Consider the following 20,947-nt stretch of genomic DNA (forward strand, 5'->3'; position numbering starts at 1 on the left):
CGTGTTTCTCTATCAGAATGCATGTTTGCTCATTGCTGTATCCCCTGTGCCTAAGACCCTAGGATCACAGGCCACTGTAAAATGATAGTCATTCACTTAGCCAAAGTGATAATTCCAAAATTTATTTCTTTCTTTTCTTTCTTTTTTTTTTTTTTTTTTTTGAGACGGAATCGGGCCCTGTCGCCCAGGCTGGAGTGCAGTGGCTCGATCTCAGCTCCCTGCAGCCTCTGACTCCCAGGCTCAAGCAATTCTGGCATCTTGGCCTCCCAAGTAGCTGGGATTACAGGTGCGTGCCACATGCCTGGCTAATTTCTGTGTTTTTAGTAGAGACAGAGTTTCACCATGTTGGCCAGGCTGGTCTCGAATTCCTGGCCTCAGGTGATCCTCCCACCTCAGCCTCCCAAAATGCTGGGTTACAGCCTGAGCCACAGGGCTTGGCCTAGCTCTATCTTTATTATTAGCTTCATTTTACAAGCTGTGATGCCGGGGGTTGGGGGTAGTACACAGAAAGATCGCGCAGCTAAAAAGCAACAGGGTTGGGAGTGGAAACCAGGTTTGTGTCCTCCTCTCTCCTTGGGCTCCCCAGTCGCCTTGGGGAGTTCCACAAATGGGCCCCAAACCTCCTGATCATCAAAATCAACGGGAAACGTCTTCAAGAGGGTCCAGGGCCCGCCCAATTCCTGTGGAACCAGAATCTTTGAGAGTGCCGCCCAGAAGTCCTTGTTTTTCAAAAGCTCTCCAGATCCCAATACTCAGCGGGAACTTGGAAACCATGCTCTTTACCGGGGTGTGAAGCCACCCCAGCAGCTGGAAAGCGTCCTAGGAATGCGCTGAGGCCTCTGACTGTGGTCACTGGGAACATCATTCCGCGCTCCCTTGCCCGGCGGCTGGAGCAGCGTGTTCGCAGCGCCCTCTGCCGGACATTTGGCAAAACCGTAACTGCAGCCAACGCCCTCGGCGGGGTGTGTAGGGATGTCAAGCAAGCCGCGCTCACCAGCCCCCTTTGCAACGCGGGAGAATGTAATGCAGCTCCCTACCGCGAAGTGGAGGTGAGTACTAAATAATACCCGCTGACTGAGAAAGTGCAAGTTCATCCGATTTTATTAATAGGCCGGCGCGGTGGCTCACGCCCACTAATCCCAGCACTTTGGGAAGCCGACGCTAGAGGATCCCTGTAGCCCAAGAGTTTGAAACCAACAAGATAGTGAGATCCCCTTCTCGATCTTGTAGATAAACATTAAAAAAAAAAAAAAAAAAAAAAAAAAAAAGGTCGGGCGCGGTGGCTCACGCCTGTAATCCCAACATTTTAGGAGACCGAGGCGGGTAGATCACTTGAGGTCAGGAGTTTGAGACCAGCCTGGGCAACAGGGCAAAACCCCTTCTCTACTAAAAATACAAAAAACTAGCCAAGTGTGGTGGCAGGTGCCTGTAATCCCAGCTACTCGGGAGGCTGAGGCAGGAGAATCGCTTGAACCTGGGAGGCCGAGATTGCAGTGAGCCGAGATCGTGTCATTGCACTCCAGCCTGGGCAACAGAATCAGACTGACTCAAAAATAAATAAACAAATAAATTATATTAAAGAACAAACAAATTAAGAATTTACTTCTAATTAGAACACTCCATACTAGCAAAACACACATAGGTTAAAAAGATGGGTACATACATGTTTATCCAATAGATTTGGCCACCACTAGGTAGAGTTGCGTCCTCAGGAGTTTCCCACACTTCTAGCTATCCCCTAGTGGATCCAAAAAGAGAAGGCGGAGAGAGGAGAGAAAGCCAGTGCCTGAGGGGAGCCAGGAAGGACTCACAAGACAAACACAGCCTAGAACTGTGCTTACATTGTGCTGGGAAAAAGAAATAGACACCAGATTCCTGCTTCCTGTTTCCTTATGTGAACCCAAAATATCTGAGACAGGTCTCAACCAATTCAGAAAATGTATTTTGCCAAGGTTGAGGACACGCACCCGTGACACAGCCTCAGGAAGTTCTGATGACATGTGTCCAAGGTGGTCGGGGCACAGCTTGGTTTTATACATTTTAGGGAGACATGAGACATCCACCAATATGTGTAAGATGGACGTTGGTTGGGTCCAGAAAGGCGAGACAACTCGAGGTGGGGGCGGGGCTTCCAGGTCATAGGTGGATAAGAGACAAACAGTTGCATTCTTTTGAGTTTCTGATGAGCCCTTCCTTGTGGAAGTAGGAATCTCCTTGTGGGCAAATTATGAGCAAGGTATGTAGCTTTTTTTTTTTTTTTTTAATCTTTGCGGCTCTCTTATTCAGGAAATAAAATGGGAGGCAGGTTTGCCTGAAAGTTCTCAGCTTGACTCCCTTGGCTTAGTGATTTTGGGTTCCTTGGAAAACAATTTATTTTCCATTCACACTTGTGGGAGGAAGTAGCCCAGACTCATGGGGTTTCGGTGTCAAATTCTAGGCTAGTATAGAGGGAGCCCATGTGCTTGTCTAAGTTTATTCATTTGTCTACACTAGCAGGTGGCAGCTGGCTGGGCGTGGTGACTCATGCCTGTAATCTCAGCACTTTGGGAGGCCGAGGCGGGTGGATCACTTGAAGTTAGGAGTTCGAGACCAGCCTGGCCAAGATAGTGAAACCCTGTCTCTACTAAAAATACAAAAATTAGCCGGAAGTGGTGGCAGACGCCTGTAGTCCCAGCTACTCAGGAGGCTGAGGCAGGAGAATCGCTTGAACCCGGGAGGCGGAGGTTGCAGTGAGCCTAGATCGTGCCACTACACTCCAGCCTGGTGACAGAGCAAGACTCCGTCTCTCTCTCTCTCTCTCTCTCTCTCTCTCTCTCTCTCTCTCTATATATATATATATATATATACACAAAAATTTAGCCAGGTGTGGTGGCACATGCCTGTAGTCCCAGCTACTCGAGAGGCTGATGTGAAAGGATCACCTGAGCCTTCATCACTGCAGTGAGCTGTGATGACTGAACAGGGTGAGTCAGCTTGGGGGCAGGTGCCTACAGGCCTTTGAGAGAGGGAGTTCACTCTGAGGACGGGTGGGTGGGGCTCAGGCATTGTTAGTCATATTCTTGTTCTCATTTCCTGTTATGCTTTTTTTTTCAATCTCTCTCTGCCACTTCCTTTGATTTCACCCATTTCTCCTCTATCTTATTATCTTCCCCCCTAAAAAGCTAAATATGATTTTAGCAATCATTTGTCCCCACAATCCCATGATAATAAAATGTCCTTGTCCTCATCAATTAATATGCTGATTTAATTTTTTTTTTTTTTTGGAGACAGTCTCGCTCTGTTGCCCAGGCTGGAATGCAGTAGCGCGATCTCGGCAACCTCTGTCTCCTGTGTTCAAGCGATTCTCCTGCCTCAGCATCCTGAGTACCTGGGATTACAGGCACGTGCCACCACGCCCAGCTAATTTTTGTATTTTTAGTAGAGACGGGGTTTCAAGATGTTGGTCAGGCTGGTCTTGAACTCCTGACCTTGTGATCTGCCCACCTTGGCCTCCCAAAGTGCTGGGATTACAGGCGTGAGCCACTGCACCCAGCCAAATTTTTTTCTTTCACATCTCTTTTGAGTTCTTGAAAATTGCTGCTGGATATGTTTTTTGTTTGTTTGTATTTCTTTATTTTGAGGTGAAGTCTTGCTCTGTCACCCAGGCTGGAGTGCAGTGGCACAATCTTGGCTCACTGCAACCTCCGCCTCCTGGGTTCAAGCGATTCTCCTGCCTCAGCCTCCTGAGTAGCTGGGATTACAAGCGCCCACTACCATGCCAGGATAATTTTTGTATTTTTAGTAGAGATGGGTTTCACCATGTTGGCCAGGCTCATTTTGAACTCCTGGACTCCCAATGTGCTGGGATCAGAAGCTTGAGCTACCGCGCCTGGCTTGTTTGTTGGTTGGTTGGTTTTGAGACAGAGTCTTGCTCTATCGCCTAGGCTGGAGTGTAGTGACGCAATCTCGGCTTACTGCAACCTCCAGTTCCCGGGTTCAAGCAATTCTCCTGCTTCAGCCTCCCAAGTAGCTGGGACTACAGGCAAGTGCCGCCCTGCCCAGCTAATTTTTGTATTTTAAGTAGAGATGGGGTTCCACCATATTGGCCGGACTGGTCTCAAACTCCTGACCTGCAGTGATCCACCTGCCTCAGCCTCCCAAAGTGCTGGGATTACAGGGGTGAGCCACTATGCCTGGCCTACTGCCAGATATGTTTTTGTTTGTTTGTTTGTTTGTTTGTTTTTGAGATGGAGTTTTGCTCTTGTTGCCAAGGCTGGAGTGCAATGTTGCAATCTTGGCTCACTGCAACCTCTGCCTCCCGGGTTCAAGCGATTCTCCTGCCTCAGTCTCCCAAGTAGCTAGGATTACAGGCATGTGCCACCATGCCCAGCTAATTTTGTATTATGAGTAGAGACGGGGTTTCTCCATGTTGGTCAGGCTGGTCTCGAACTCCCAACCTCAGGTGATCCACCCTCCTCAGACTCCCAAAGTGTTGGGATTACAGGCGTGAGCCACGATGCCAGGCCCAGATATGTTTAAGAGGATTTTGTCTCCATAGTGGGGAGAAGGGAAAGATGAATCCTCACCCTAAGGCGCAACAGTAGTTCAGGGAGGTACAATTCTATGCAGAATGGTCTCCCGTGTTTAGCCTGACAGGCCAGAAATACAGGTAGCTGACTCATTGGGGAACTTCTGCCATTTAAAAGAAACTATCCTTTTCTTAATTATAAAAGTATATTTTGTTGTAGAATTGGACTCCTGAAACTTTAATGAGCATGTGGATCCCCTGGGGGGCTTGTGAAGCAGCAGCGTCTGACTTGGGAGGGCTGCGGTGGGGTTGGGATGCCGCATTTCCAAGCTCCATGGTGGTGCTGAGATCACTGGCAGACAAACCACACTTGGGACTATCAAAGATTTAGCAAACAGACAAAAAATAGCTAGGATTGCATAAGCCAGCTGTAAATTTGCCTCCTCAAATGGGACATTGCTTTCCATTCCTCTCTCCACACCGGACTAGCTCAGGGCTCCAGGCTTCCCTCTCCAACGTCACCCAGAGCACTGAGAGAGGGAACAGATGGAGATGAGGATGTAGAGTCGCTGGGGAGGCCAGAGGTTTGGAATGAGTGAGTGGGGTGGGCAGAGGTGGCCAGGGAAGGAGAAAATCAGAGGGGAGTCTCGTGCTGCTGCTGCCTGAGATAACTGATGCTTTGCCTCCTCACCTGAGGTGAGTCAGATGCAGGGATATGCAGAATGAAAGGGAGAATCCGGGCAAGAGCTCTGAGTGGGTGGGAAGCTGAGAAAACAGGTAAGGTGGACCAGACCCAGAAATCCACTTCTCCACCCTCCCCTCCAAGCCTAAGTCTGGAGAATGATAATCCAAGGGATGCCCCCTGCCAACCCCCCAACATCTCTCAGTGCTCTCCCTGGGAGGATGAAGAGAAAGCCCTGAGCTTGCTTCTCAGGTGGGGAGCCTTGGTGCCTGGGACTTTCCACTCCAGGGTGTGTAAGAGGCCATTCTTCCATTGCTACGAAAGAAAAAAAAAAAAAAGTACCGGCCGGGCACAGTGGCTAATGCCTGTAATCCCAGCACGTTGGGAGGCCGAGGCGGGCAGATCACCCGAGGTTGGGAGTTCAAGACCAGCCTGACCAGCATGGAGAAACCCGTCTCTACTAAAAATACAAAATTAGCCAGGTGTGGTGGTGCATGCCTGTAATCCCAGCTACTCAGGAGGCTGAGGCAGGAGAATTACTTGAACCCGGGAGGTGGAGGTTCCCAGAATTAAAGAGAGATGAAAGACCTCAGACTGACAGAACCCATAGAGGCCACAGGGGAGAGATGAGGAAAATCTGACATCTACACATATTCTTGTGAATCCAATAACATCAAAGACAAAGTCCTTAAAGTTTTCAGAGAAAAGGAGCAGATCACTGGCAAAGACACCCCACTACACACACACAGCTTACTAAGTGAACATATATCAGAGGGTCCTTACACAGACGGGGGCAGGGAGAGAGGACAGCAGTGGGTAGGAGGGCTGAGGGGGACTCCCAAGGAACGTCTGCTTGCTGGCACCACGAGCAGACCCCGGGATACAGCAGTATCCTGGGAAGGGCCCTATGGAGTGGAAGGACCACCTCCGTACAGACCAAGACCACACTCTTGGCTATTCCTAACATCAGTACCTCCTGGGAAGGGTGAGTGCTTCTCTTTTATAAGTTAGCGAGTGCCCATGTAGAAATGTCTCAGACAGAGGCTGCTGGCTGCTCAGACAAGGCCCTCACTGAGGGTTACCACTGATAGGAAGCTGGTCCTCAGCTTTGCAAGTCAGGGGGCCCTGAAAGAGGATCCATGCCTGGGTGACTGGCACTTACTCAGGAGGAGCTGGGGATGGGCTTGCCTCTGGAGAGACCCCTTGTGCTGGTGGCCAGGGACACCTTCCTTTTACCCCCAGCCACTAGCCTTTGCTGATTGGGGTGGAGACAGGGAGGATGGAAAATGAACACCTGACCCAAGTGAAGTGGGTTTCCCCTTCCTGGGACACTGAGAGTTATGCCCGTGGGCTGCTTTGAGCTGAGCAGAACATGAAAAATGGGACCAAGATGGCGCCATGGTAAACCAAACACTGAGGAAGCCAATAAACAGAAAGGACAGTGGAGCAGATTCATGGAGGGAAAAATGAAAAGTAAGAGTTCCTCTAGCTCCCAAGATAGACAGAGAGCATCTGCAGATTCTAACCCTGCTTTGCTCATTCATCAGAAAAGAGATTTTCCTCATCACGTACCATGTGCCAGGCACTATTCTAGGCTCTGAAAATGCAGCATGGAACCAGGCAGCCAGAACCTCTGCCCTCTCGGAGCTTACCTTCTAGTGGAAGCAGGAAAAAGATAAATATACAAGCAGACCTACAAGAGCATGACAGCCTGTAATAGCAGGGGCTGTGGAGCAGCCACTGCAAAGGGTGGTCAGAGAAGCCTCTCTGAAAAGGGAGGAGATGGATGGACTCTGGAGCAGCAGCAGTGGAAACAGGAAGACTGTTAGTGAGGACACAGGTCCAGGGAGCAGTGGTGACGACTTCATCAAAATGTGCAGCCAAGACGGCAAGAAAGGGACGGATTTTCAATACGTGTGAATGGTCTGAATGACAGGACTTGCTGAAAGCTCAAACACGCAGGCAAGAAAGAGAGTCTATTCAAGGATGACTCCTAGGTTTGAAGCCTATGCAACCAGGAGGAATATATGCATTTACTGAGACGGGGAAGTTTGGAGCAGGGGAGAGGGCCAAGAGTTGAATTTTGAGATGCCTGTTTGATACCCAAGAAGGGACATCAAGTAGGCAAGTAAGTCTATGAATCTGGAGCACTTGGAAGAAATCAGGGCTGGAGGTGGGAATCTGGGTGTCGCCAGCACATTGACTCACACTGAAAACCCAGGGCCAGATGATGTCATCTAGAAAGGGTGTGGCATAGAAGACTCCCCACACAGAGGTCTGGGGCATTTCAAGGCACCTGGAGTAGAGCTGGCAGAAGAGTCTGAGAGGAGAGGCCAGTGAGGGAGGAGGGAAACCAGAGGATATATTTCCAAAGGAAGAAGAAAGCACCGATTCTGGCTAACACAGTGAAAACCCGTCTCTACTAAAAATGCCAAAAAAAAAAAAAAAGCCGGGCACGGTGGCGGGCACCTGTAGTCCCAGCTACTCGGGAGGCTGAGGCAGGAGAATGGCGTGAACCCGGGAGGCGGAGCTTGCAGTGAGTCGAGATTGCACCACTGCACTCCAGCTTGGGTGGCAGCGAGATTCTGTCTCAAAAAAAAGAAAGAAAGAAAGAAAGTGCCTCAAGCAAAAGGGTGTGGGCTGGGGCGGTGCTCACGCCTGTAATCCCAACACTTTGGGAGGCCAAGGCCGGCAGATTACTTGAGGCCAGGAGTTCGAGACTAGCCTAACCAATATGGCAAAACCCCATCTCTACTAAAAATATAAAAATTAGCCAGGCATGGTGGTGTGCACCTGTAATCCCAGCTACTCCGGAGGCTGAGGCAGGAGAACGGCATGAACCCAGGAGGCGAAGGTTGCAATGAGCCGAGAGTCTGCCATTGCACTCCAGCCTGGGGGACAAGAGCAAAAGTCCCTCTCAAAAAAAAGGGGGGGGGAGGGGAGGGAAGGAGAGGGGGGAGGGGAGAGAGTGGTTAACTGTGCCACATTCCCCACATTGATTCATCAGCAAATCTGACTTAGGGTCTCTACCTTCAAAATGCACCAGTAGGATCAGATGTGGTGGCTCACATCTATAATCCCCATGCTTTGGGAGGCAGAGGGGGCAGGATGAGGCCAGGACTTCGAGACCAGCCTGGGCAAAATAGCCAGACACCCCATCTCTACTTTTATTTTATTTAAAGAATAGGCCGGGTGCGGTGGCTCACATATGTAATCCCAGGACTTTGGGAGGCCGAGGCAGGCGGATCACCTGAGATCAGGAGGTCGAGATCAGCCTGATCAACAAAAATTAGCTGGGCATGATGGCACATGCCTGTTTACTCGCAGCTAGTCGGGAAGCTGAGACAGGAGAATCACTTGAACCCGAGAGGCAGAGGTTGCAGTGAGCGGAGACCATGCCATTGCATTCCAACCTGGGCAACAAGAGTGAAACTCCATCTCAAAAAAAAAAATAAATAAAAAATAAATAGGCTGGGTATGGTGGCTCATGCCTGTAATGCCAGCACTTTGGGAGGCCCAGGAGGGTAGATCACCTGAGGTCAAGAGTTTGAGACCAACCTGGTCAACATGGTGAAATCCTGTCTCTACTAAAAAATACAAAAGTTAGCTGGGTGTGGTGGTTTGCACCTGTAATCCCAGCTACTTGGGACGCTGAGGTAGGAGAATCGCTTGAACCCAGGAGGCAAAAGTTGCAGTGAGCCAAGATCATGCCACTGCACTGCAGCCTGGGCGACAGAGCGAGACTGCATCTCAAAAAGAAAAGAAAAAAAAAGAAATAAGCCATAGGAAACCCATTACTAAATTCACTGTAGGGGTTTCGTTGAGACTAAATCATATAATGAGGGCCCATGAGAGAAATGCCTTGTGTGAAGTCTACCTCTGCCAACTGTGCAGGACTTGATGACACATCCTTTGATATCATCCTTACCCCTGGCTTCACCTTACTGTCTTATTTGTATTTTCGGTTTGCACCAATGGCCTCCTTAATGTTTGAGGGAGCTATGCTACACAGAACTCTAAAAGCTGCTAGCAATAATTTTTCAAGCAAGGCAAAGCATAATGAAAAAAAATTAATACGCTTTCCAAATTCTGTTATCTCTAATTCCCACCTCACTATGCTCTTCACTTGAAAACTTATCTTCCTTCTGCGGCATGTTGGCAAGCATTCACCCAACTCCTCTTCACTACTCCCAAATAAGGACTCGCTGATATTTTTAGCAAAACAATTTATAGGTCCATTTTTCAAAAATCAAGCTAGTTCACCCGTGTGTGTGCTCATGCACATACACACACACACACACTCACATACTGCTTAAGTGATCAGAAAACCCAGCCACACAATTTATTTATTTATTTATTTATTTATTTATTTATTTATTTATTTTTAAAAGTAGAGGCTGGGTCTTACTACATTGCCCAAGCTGGTCTTGAAACCCTAGGCTCAAGCTATCCTTTTGCCTCAGCCTCCCAAAGTGCTGGGATTACACGCATGAGCCACGGCACGGGGCCAGCAATGTATGCACGGCCCTCCCTTAGCTTGTTTCAGGTATATATGCTTATTTCTTTAGTGCATTTTCCTTATATATTGTTTATACATGATATAAATACTTCCCCATACTTTATTTGCATTATTATGTTTGGTATCTGTGAGAACAATAATATTTTGGATATTCGAAACATTATTGGGGCAAATATCCAAGCATTAACAATTAATGCTATAGTTCCCCTTTATCACTCACTTTTCCCCAGCTGCCTCCCAGAATTAGCCACTGTTATCAGTTTGATGCATAACCTTCTAGATTCTCATGTTTGCTTTTGTAAATATATACACGTATCTAGAGCAGTCTATTGGTTTTTGTCATGTGTATGTGGGTGTTAAATGAAGGAGTGCTGTACAGGTTGTGCTGTTCTACAACTTGCTTTTTTGATTTAACTATGTCTTAGGCCACTTTTCTTCCTCCCAGGGAAGAGCTCTTTTCTATGTTTTTTTTTTTTTTTTTGCAGGGGGGGAGGGTTGTTTGTTTTGTTTTGTTTTTGAGACGGAGTCTCACTCTGTCGCCCAGGCTGGAGTGCAGTGGCATGATCTTGGTTCACTGCAACCTCCACTTCCCAGGTTCAAGGGACTCTTGTGCCTTAGCCTCTCGAGTAGCTGAGATTACAGGTACACGCCACCAGGCTCAGCCAATTTTTTGTATTTTTAGAGACGGGGTTTTGCCATGTTGGCCAGACTGGTCTCGAACTCCTGACCCGAAGTGATTTGCCCACCCTGGCCTCCCAAAGTGCTGGGATTACAGGCATGAGCCACCGCACCTGGCCATAGGCATGGTTTCATGCACTGGGAATACAACTGTGAGCAAAAAACTCTCTTTACCTCCATGGCACTTACATTGTCTAGAGGGCCGACAGCAAACAAAGTAAGTATAAGAAAATAACATGTTGGGGCCAGGCATGGTGGCTCACACCTGTAATGTCAGCACTTTGGGAGGTCCAGGCGGGCGGATCACCTGGGGTCAGGAGTTCGAGACCAACCTGACCAACATGCAGAAACCCTGTCTTTACTAAAAATACAAAATTAGCCGGGTGTGGTGGCGCATGCCTCTAATCCCAGCTACTAGGGAGGCTGAGGCAGGAGAATCACTTGAACCTGGGAGGTGGAAGTTTCAGTGAGCCAAGATTGTGCAACTGCACTACAGCCCAGGCAACAAGAGCAAAACTCCATCTCAAAAAAAAAAAAAAAAAAAAGAAAAAGAAAAAGAACATGTTGGTTAATGACTAGTCCCATAAAGAAAAATTTGGGATAAAAGAAAAGCCAGGCATGGTGGCTCATGCCTGTAATCTCAGCACTTTTAAAGGCCAAGGTGGGCGGATCACTTGAGGCCAGGAGTTCAAGACCAGCATGGGCAACATGGCGAAACCCTGACTTTACCAAAAATAGAAAAATTAGCCAGGCATGGTGGCATATGTCTGTAGTCCCAGCTACTCGGGAGGCTGAGGAGGGAGGCAGAGGCTGCAACGAGCTGCAATTGCGCCACTTCACAACCTGGGCAACATAATGAGATCCTGTCTCAAAAGGAAAAAAATCAAAAACATAGGGATTTCCAAGAGGCAGGGATTGTAATTTTAAACATGATGGTCAAGGATGGCCTGTGGAGACAGTAGCAATTTGAGCGAAGTCTGTGTCTTTCGTTTCTATAGACAGTAGCTTCTTTTTCAGAGGGAGAGAAAGCTGAGGTGTTTTCTTTCTTTCTTTTTTTTTTTTTGAGACACAGTCTTGCTCTGTCGCCCAGGCTGGAGTGCAGTGGTGCGATCTCCGCTCACTGCAAGCTCCGCCTCCCGGGTTCACGCCATTCTCCTGCCTCAGCCTCCCGAGTAGCTGGGACTACAGGCGCCCACCACTGCACCCAGCTAATTTTTTGTATTTTTAGTAGAGAAGGGGTTTCACCATGTTAGTCAGGATGGTCTCGATCTCCTGGCCTCGTGATCCGCCCACCTCGGCCTCCCAAAGTGCTGGGATTGTATACAGGCGTGAGCCACCGCGCCTGGCTGAGGTGTTTTCAACGTTTTTTTTTTTTTTTTCCCCCATAGAGGTGGGGTCTCGCTATGTTGCCCAGACTGGTCTCAAACTCTGCCTGAAGTGAGCTTCCCACCTTGGCCTGTCCAGGCTGGAGCACAGTGGCATGATCTAGGCTCACTGCAACCTCCGCCTCCCAGGTTCAAGTGATTCTCCTGCCTCAGGCTTCCCAGTAGCTGGGATTACAGGCGCCTGCCATCACGCCCAGCTAATTTTTGTATTTTTAATAGAGACAGGGTCTCACCATGTTGGCCAGGCTGGTCTTAAACTCCTGACTTCGGGTGATCCACCCACCGCGCCTCCCGAAGTGCTAGTATTGCAGGCATGAGCCACTGCACCCGGCCGGCTTTTTTTTTTTTTAAACTAGTCAAGGACAGTAGTGAAAAAGGGAGGAGAGAAAAATAAATTTTCTGCAATCTCTTTTTTTTTTTTTGGGGACAAGAGTCTCGCTCTGTCGCCCAAGCTGGAGTGCAGTGACGCAATCTCAACTCACTGCAACCTCCACCTCCCAGGTTCAAGCAATTCTCAGGCCTCAACCACCCGAATAGCTGGGACTACAGGCGCCTACCACAATGCCCGGCTAATTTTATTATTTTTAGTAGAGACGAGGTTTCACCATGTTGGGCAGGCTGATCTCAAACTCCTGACCTCAAGTGATCCGCCCAACTTCACTTCCCAAAGTGCTGGGATCACAGGTATGAGCCAGCTCACCCAGCCTGTTTTCAGCAATTTCTTTCCCGCCACGCAGCCCTCCTGCAGTTGCCTCAACTTACTTCCGAGACCTGACTGTGGAGCAGTTTCCTGCTAATATAGGGTCAGAATGATCACACTTCTCTCAGCCCCTACACAGCATGCCAGATCTCCACTTGGCTGTTTTCTCTTTCTGGCAAAAATTGTCCAAATGAGCTAGAGTCAAATATAAGTATTTGCAAAATATTGGGGCCATTAAAAAAAAATCATTTGCTGAAATTGAACAGTTTATGATGCCAAGTAATATATTCGAAAAGAAAATTTGCCCAAGTCAATGGATTTCAAAACATTTGACTTATATCCACAGGAAGAAATATATGTGGGATCTAGTACATTCATACATAACATAAATCTAAAACATACCTGGGAGTGGTGGCACGTGCCTGCAATCCCAGCTACTCAGGGGGCTGAGGCAGGAGAATCACTTGAGCCTGAGAGCCAGAAGTTGCAGTGAGCCGAGATGGCACCACTGCACTCCAACCTGGGCAACAAAGCGAGATTCAGTCTCAAAAAATAATAAAATAAAAGTTTCACAAAATAATACTTACCTTTACTGTGATTCACCTTTATATGTGATTTTTCTTTTCCATTCTATCTTATTTCATTTTATTTTATTTTTTGTTTTTGTTGTTGAGACAGAGTCTCGCTTTGTCGCCCAGACTGGAGTGCAGTGGCCGGATCTCAGCTCACTGCAAGCTCCGCCTCCCGGGTTCACGCCATTCTCCTGCCTCAGCCTCCCGAGTAGCTGGGACTACAGACGCCCGCCACCTCGCCCAGCTAGGTTTTTGTATTTTTTAGTAGAGACGGGGTTTCACCGTGTTAGCCAGGATGGTCTCGATCTCCTGACCTTGTGATCCGCCCGTCTCGGCCTCCCAAAGTGCTGGGATTACAGGCTTGAGCCACCGCGCCCGGCCTTCTTATTTCATTTTAAATAAAGTTTTTCACTATTCACTAAATTATTTCTCAACTGTCTGTTTATTCTCGGGGGTTGGGTGTTCAAGACCTTTTCTTTTCAGAACCCGCAATTTTATCAATAAACTTTTTGTTGTTGTTTGTAGTTTGAGACAGAGTCGCTCTGTCCCCCAGGCTGGAGTGCAGTGGTGCGATCTCGGCTCACTGCAAGCTCCGCCTCCCAGGTTCAAGCGATTCTCCTGCCTCAGCCTCCTGAGTAGCTGGGATTACAGGCGCCTGCCACCAGGCTCGGCTAACATTGTATTTTTAGTAGCGACTAGGTTTCACCATGTTGGCCAGGCTGGTCTCGAACTCCTGACCTCAAGTGATCCACCTGCCTCAGCCTCCCAAAGAGCTGGGATTACAGGCGTGAGCCACCGCACCCGGCCAAAGGCAAGATTTTAATCTAGGGTGCCTTGACTCTAACTTCAGTACTTTTTTTCAGCACGACTATATTTTTATAAAACTTGAAGAAATGTTTCGACCTGAATATGAGATTGGACAGGTGAGACTAATGTTTGAGGGTACTGCATGGGTCAATGATAGTATTTCTGAGTAGTTTGGAAATATTAAAACTGAGGAAAATAATTATACTTGCCGGGCGCAGTGGCTCACGCCCCTAATCCCAGCACTTTGGAAGGCCAAGGCGGGCGGATTGCCTGAGCTCAGGAGTTTGAGACCAGCCTGGCCAACATGGTGAAACCCCGTCTCTACTAAAAATACAAAACAATTGCAAGGGAGTGATGGCAGGCGCCTGCAATCCTAGCTATTCAGGAGGCTGAGGCAGGAGAATCGCTTGAACCCAGGAGTCAGAGGTGGCAGTGAGCCAAGATCACGCCACTGCACTCCAGCCTCGGCGACAGAGGAAGACTCCGGCTGGGCGGGGCGGGGGGGGGAGGGGGTAGAAAATAATTATACTGTAATAATCTGGAAAAAAATATGTTCACACAGTATTAATGTGTGATCATCATCTCATACATTCCAGAAATGAGGTTTCAGAGAGCTTTCACTGACCATGTGTCATAAGATATCCATTTATTTTCGGATCCCTTTCATCCCATTTTCAGCTTCCTCCCAGTTGCCCAATGTCCCCTGGAGTTTTCTATCCAAGACTCCCATCTTCTTTTTTTTCCCCTTTCACCCCATTTTTAGCTTCCTCCCAGTTGCCCAATGTCCTCTGGAGTTTTCCATCCAAGATCCCCATCTTTTTTTCTTTTTCTTTTTCTTTTTTTTTTTTTTGATACTGGGTTTCACTCTTGTTGCCCAGGCTGGAGTGCAATGGCACGATCTCTGCTCACTGCAACCTCCGCTTCCCCGGTTCAAACGATTCTCCTGCCTCAGCTTCCCGAGTAGCTGGGATTACCGGCGCGTGCCGGGATTACAGGTGTGAGCCACCGCACCCAGTCCCCCCCATCTTCTTAAACGGGTCAATTTCTTGGCTCTTGCATTTTGACTTTTCCATCATTCCAACTGCCATCCTGTGTCCTGCTCTTTCCCAAGGGTTGCATTCTTACTCTGCTGAATGCTATATTATTGGATTTATGAACAATTGTTAATGTATTATAATTGTCTGATACTTTGATTTACCAAAATGAACACTTCTATGAGAGTAAGTCTGGATCGAACTTGTTCACAATTAGGATCTTCGTGCATATCCTAGTTCTAAGGGATACAGAGCACAAAATATTTGTGAAATGGAACAAGCTTTCAGACTTCATACTAGCATATATCTTTGCCTTATGCCAAAGATGTGAGGATATGACTAAATATTGAAGTTTTGTTTTGTTATTGAGCCAAGGTCTTGCTCTGTCATCCAGACTGGAGCGCGGTGGTGCAATCATAGCTCAGTGTAACCTCCAACTCCTGGGCTTAAGCGATCCTCCCAGCTCAGCCTCCCTAATAGCTGGGATTACAGGCAGGCACCACCGCACCCAGTTAATTTTTAATTTGCGCGCGCGTGTGTGTGTGTGTGTGTGTGTGTGTGTGTGTAGAGACAGGGTTTCAGTAGTTGCCTCCCAAAGTTCTGGGATTACAGGTATGAGCTACCATGCAGGACCTGTTCTAATACTTAGTAATTCGGTGTAAAGTCCTCCAAAGAACAGGTGGGGCAGGTGGGAAACTCCCTTTGTTTGTTTGACCCTCTAGCACCAGGGATAAAATTTCAACTTCATCTTAAAGTGACAACGTACTTTTCCAAGACCAAGTGCGAAACAGTAAAGGGAAGAGCTAGCTCCGTAGCTGTCCGCCACAGAATGCCACAAGCTTTCAATTATGGGACAAAATTGGAACACATAGAAATCCTGTGCAAACTCCCGTGACATCTTCCCTTCTCTCCAAGTCCCTTCCCACAGACCCTGCGCCCTCCACGATTATTCCCCAGGGGCCAAGCTGGACAACTCGGGTCCCACTACCCGGACTCAGCGGTGCCCCCACAAAGGCGTCCGAAAAACGCCGGGGCAGATGTGAAAAGTTGTCAGAGGCCCTCGGGCAGTCCCGAGATCTCCCCCAGGCCAGAGGGCCCGACTCTCCCTAAATGCCATGTTCCCCTACATCGATTCCCAGGTTCCCAGAAAAGGGTGGAATCTAGGTTGGACAAGGCGCAGCGCGAAAGTTAATTCTTCTGAGCCCCACCCAGCCCCCAGCACCTCTCCGGGCGGCCCCGTGGGGTAGGGAGGAGCCGGGTCCATCAGACTCCGCTTCCCCCGCTCCGCCCACCCAGGGCTAGGGAGCACCCCAAGAGTTGGCCTCCTCCCACGCTGCGCGCGCACCTACCTGCCCCCACCCCCCACCAGCTGGCGTGCCCAGTGGAACAGAGCCTTGTGTCTCCCCGTCAAGTCCCCGGATGCTCACCTCCCCGACTCGCCCCTGCTGTGGCCCCGCCCCCGCGCGGCTCTTCGTGCCACGTCACTGCCTGCGTCTCTTCCGGAGGCGCAGCGGACGATGACGTAGAGGGACGTGCCCTCTATATGAGGTTGGGGAGCGGCTGAGTCGGCCTTTTCCGCCCGCTCCCCCCTCCCCCCGAGCGCCGCTCCGGCTGCACCGCGCTCGCTCCGAGTTTCGGGCTCCTGCTAAGCTAGCGCCGCCGTCGTCTCCCTTCAGTCGCCGTCATGATTATCTACCGGGACCTCATCAGCCGTGAGTGCTCACTGCACTATCCTTACTGCAGCACATGGGGATCTGGGGTGCGGGTGGGGGCGGGGAAGGCGCCGCCGTCGCGGGCCCGGGGAACTCCGGCGGCCTTAGCCGAGCGCGGAGGGATCGGTGCCCGGGGCTCGCGGCCGGCTCTGTTGCGTTCGGGAGAGGCAGAAACCGCGTGCGGCCGCCGGCGCGGGAAATGCGGGAAATGGCGGCGCCGGGCGCTCGGTGACGGGCGGCTCTGTGTATCCGGCAGACGATGAGATGTTCTCCGACATCTACAAGATCCGGGAGATCGCGGACGGGCTGTGCCTGGAGGTGGAGGGGAAGGTGAGTCGGTCGGGCCTGCGCGTGGGGGAGGCCGGGCCGAGCGGGCTCGGGTTTCCGCCGCTCCCCCGCCTGAGGTTGTGCAATCCTCCCCGCCGCCTCCTGGCGGAGGAGACGCTCTTTCCGGGCTTGGGTTTTTCTAGAAAACTGGAGGCGGAGCTGATCCTGGAAATAGGCCCGCCGCCTCGGCGCCCATCCTCCTCCCGGGGTTGTCCAGGACACGATGCCTCCCGCTTAGGAGCCCCGAGCCCTTTCGTGTGCGCCGGGTTCCTACTTATCAACCAGACGTACCACAGGCCCGCAACTGGAACCAACTTTTTAATGACCCCATTTTTTGTTCCGGCCAACAGACAACTCTTAAGTTGGGCCATTTTGAGAAATCCACGGGTCACAACTTCATTCCCAAAATAGTGCTTTTTTGATTTTCAGCAAGAACGAAGAATACTTCTTATCCGTGAACTATTGGCTTGGAAGGTGCTTTGGATGTGTTTGTGTTTTTTGCAACTATATTGCTTTTTCTTAATGCAGATGGTCAGTAGGACAGAAGGTAACATTGATGACTCGCTCATTGGTGGAAATGCCTCCGCTGAAGGCCCAGAGGGCGAAGGTACCGAAAGCACAGTAATCACTGGTGTCGATATTGTCATGAACCATCACCTGCAGGAAACAAGTTTCACGAAAGAAGCTTACAAGAAGTACATCAAAGATTACATGAAATCGTAAGTGATATTGGCAGTACCTAGCTGATGTCTGGAATCTTACGGGATTTAAAGATGGGCTAACTCTTGAGGTTCTTTCGCAGTGGATGGATATACTTTTGTGAAAGTCTTTGCTTTTTATTAATGAGTTCACTGAAAAGAATGGTTGCTTTTCTCTAATGTGAGCATACTGAAGCCTGCAGTCTGGTTCCGTTTAGAATTAGAATAGTACTTTGAAAATAGTCAACAAGAAATGTAAACATTCTTGAAGGATACCTTCTGTGAACTAGTAATGTCTTAACAGCTGGTTGCCTTTTTCAATGTTGTCTTTTTTTAAGCTTGGGTATTTTTTACTTTAAAAATTGATTTTACTGAAAATTCAGTACTTCAACCTGTTAATGAAATGTTGTTTTAGAATCAAAGGCAAACTTGAAGAACAGAGACCAGAAAGAGTAAAACCTTTTATGACAGGGGCTGCAGAACAAATCAAGCACATCCTTGCTAATTTCAAAAACTACCAGGTAAATACCTTAAGTTGGATCAAAGGATTGTACAATTTTAACTTCAAGAGCAAAAATTAAGTTGGTTAATCTTCAATTCTATACTAGTATTCAGGGTGTAGAAAGTGGCTTTCCCAACTCTCAGGTGTTTCCAAATCCTGTCGTCTTGATTGAAAATTTGCTTCCCAGATGACATTTCTCAGTTTTTCTTTTCCTGAATTGCTTAACCACCTAAGTGTTCTTTGTTTTCTGTTTACAATTCTCATGTGTCTCATTACTACTGGTCCTCCTCCTGATATATCTGAGCTTGTTAATTCTACTTTTGGAAAATATCAGTGGCTTTCCCTTTCCTCTAATTTTCCAACTTCATGCATTCCCTGGCCATAAGATACTTCCAAACTGTATGGTATATTCTATCACTGTCAGCCTTATATTCCCTTACAAGCATGCTCTAGGGTTTGGGATTGTATTTAGGACTGAGAGAGTAAAGGTTTCCAGAAAGCCTGGTGTTCCTGGATTGCTCTGTACATTACTTTTCTATGTAGGTCACTAGTAAGGTGCCTTAACCCAGTGAACAGATGTTTATAATAAGTGGGCATCAGTGCTTTTGGGTACTGGAGTTCTCCTGATTTTTGTGGTGTTCTAAACCTTCCCTTGTACTGTAGGGAATGGCATGTACTTGTATGTAATGGTCTAATTCTAGGTGTTTTGTTTGCTTCCCAAGTTCTTTATTGGTGAAAACATGAATCCAGATGGCATGGTTGCTCTATTGGACTACCGTGAGGATGGTGTGACCCCATATATGATTTTCTTTAAGGATGGTTTAGAAATGGAAAAATGTGTAAGTACAAGGGGGAGTGGGTTAAAATCAGTAATGTAAAAAAAAAATGAAGATATTTTAGATGTGATTTCCAATTGTTTTGTGACACAGAATGAGTTTTACAGCATTCTGAAACATGGATTTAGTTTTCTCTTTGGGGATCAAGAGAATTGTGTTTCATATGTAAAAGATTCTTAGGGTATAAAAAGGCTTAGGACCTTGTTTGTGGAAAACGTTGAGTGCAGATGGAGCATAATAAAGTACAGTTTAGGCTGGGTGTGGTGGCTCACACCTGTAATTTCAGCACTTTGGGAGGCAAAGGTGGGTGGATCACCTGAGGTTAGGAGTTCGAGACAAGCCTGGCCAACATGGCAAAACCCTGTCTCTGCTAAAAATACAAAAATTAGCCAGGCATGGCGGCGGGCACTTGTAATGCCAGCTATTCTAGGGGCTGAGGCAGGAAAATCACTTAAACCTGGGACAGGGGTTGCAGTGAGCCGAGATCCCACCACTGCACTCTAGCCTGGGCGACAGTGAGGCGCTGTCTCAAAAAAATAAAGTACAGTTTGAATGCTGAAGGAGATCAGAGAACACCATTGATCTTCCTCTAGATATGGCCTCGCTTTCACTTCATAATCATGTTTTGTTGTATACATATGGATCAGTATCAGTGTTTTTCACTTTGGTTTGCTGATAATTGGCAGCTGATCATTGAAAGCTTAGTGCAGTACTAGCTTTTAAGTAAATAGAGCTGACTGCTGAACTGGTATGCAAATTGCTTTACTAATATATATAACTCAGTGTCTCCTATGGAAGGAACTGCTGGAAGCTGTATAGAAACAAAGGCATTCTTTATCCTAGCTTTCATAGGCTTCTGTATAAATTAGGAAGAAGATAAACATAAGGCTATACTGAACAAGCAAGATCGAGAGTCAACAATAGACAGATTACTTAGAACAGTGTAAGATGACTTACCAAAGGGGTTATTCAGAGAGTATCTGAGGTTTTTGTTGGTAGAGCAGGGTGTGGGTGGTACATGCCACAGCCTTCTGGAAAATGAACTACCGCTGATTTGGTAAGGGTATTCTGCATCCACTGATAGACCTTGAACAATTTACTGTTGTTCTTTTGGTTTGCACTAGGATGCAAAAGAAAAATCCCTGCGCTTTCTGTCTGTCTTTGTGGCGGCCCAGATTGAATTGGGGAATACATCTATAGCCTAGAAATATAGGCTATGTTAATGGTAATGTAATTTTTGCAATGTAATGTTTGAAAAACATTAATATAGTTTTTGTTTTTACAGTAACAAATTTGGCAATTACTTTGGATCTATCACCTGTCATCATAACTGGCTTCTGCTTGTCATCCACACAACACCAGGACTTAAAAGACAAATGGAACTGATGTCATCTTGAGCTCTTCATTTATTTTGACCGTGATTTATTTGGAGTGGAGGCATTGTTTTTAAGAAAAACATGTCATGTAGGTTGTCTAAAAATAAAATGCATTTAAACTCAAATATTTGAGAGAATGCCTTTTAGTTTAATGCCTAGTTAAATTCATCCTGTAGTGTTCCTGGAGGAGCTAGAGCCTGGTTGTAGGCTACTACTCATCAATTAACTTCTACAGTGGAGACTACTTCTGGGACTGGAATATAAAAAAGAATCAAAGGTTTTGATTGTGAGTTGCAATAAAGGGAAAGACCATGCTCATAGCAGTGCCAACATCTGAAGTGTGGAGCCTTACCCATTTCATCACCTACAACGGAAGTAGTTAACTGGAAGAGATTACCAAGAAAATAAAAAGAGACTCATTCAGTGGAAGCAACTTTGTCTCAGCTTATTTAACATAGAGCCAAATCTGTTGGGATGAATGTTAAACTCCCTGGTAACTACAGCACAGGGACTGGCAAACTAGCCTGTCTGACCACCTGTTTTGTACACTTTAAGGTGGTTGGTTGCCTTTTTAAATGGTTGAGGGGAAAAGAATACTTTGTGGGATATGGA

At 47.7% G+C, this 20,947-nt stretch overlaps 2 protein-coding genes and 1 non-coding gene across 3 annotated transcripts in view; 2 read left to right on the forward strand and 1 right to left on the reverse strand.

Annotated features, from left to right (window-relative positions):
• Positions 1–12,987, reverse strand: part of LOC105490655 (solute carrier family 25 member 30) — a 75,719-nt gene extending 62,732 nt beyond the window's left edge. The window contains exon 1 of the mRNA XM_071081350.1: positions 12,874–12,987. The gene's annotated coding sequence lies outside the window, so the exon portion shown is untranslated. The remainder of the gene's footprint in view (positions 1–12,873) is intronic.
• Positions 12,988–16,436: 3,449 nt separating this feature from the next.
• On the forward strand, positions 16,437–20,764 carry LOC105491690 (tumor protein, translationally-controlled 1). The gene is made up of 6 exons (XM_011758276.3): positions 16,437–16,596; positions 16,853–16,926; positions 17,452–17,642; positions 18,037–18,142; positions 18,846–18,962; positions 20,245–20,764. The coding sequence occupies exons 1-6, from the start codon at positions 16,569–16,571 to the stop codon at positions 20,245–20,247; spliced, it is 519 nt and encodes a 172-aa protein (XP_011756578.1). The 5' UTR covers positions 16,437–16,568; the 3' UTR covers positions 20,248–20,764.
• Positions 20,028–20,155, forward strand: LOC112428461 (small nucleolar RNA SNORA31). The gene has a single exon (XR_003020406.1). It is a non-coding gene; the product is annotated as a small nucleolar RNA SNORA31 (small nucleolar RNA).
• Positions 20,765–20,947: the final 183 nt, after the last annotated feature.

This window comes from Macaca nemestrina, chromosome 16, assembly GCF_043159975.1.
Source record: "Macaca nemestrina isolate mMacNem1 chromosome 16, mMacNem.hap1, whole genome shotgun sequence".
Lineage (NCBI taxonomy): Eukaryota > Metazoa > Chordata > Mammalia > Primates > Cercopithecidae > Macaca > Macaca nemestrina.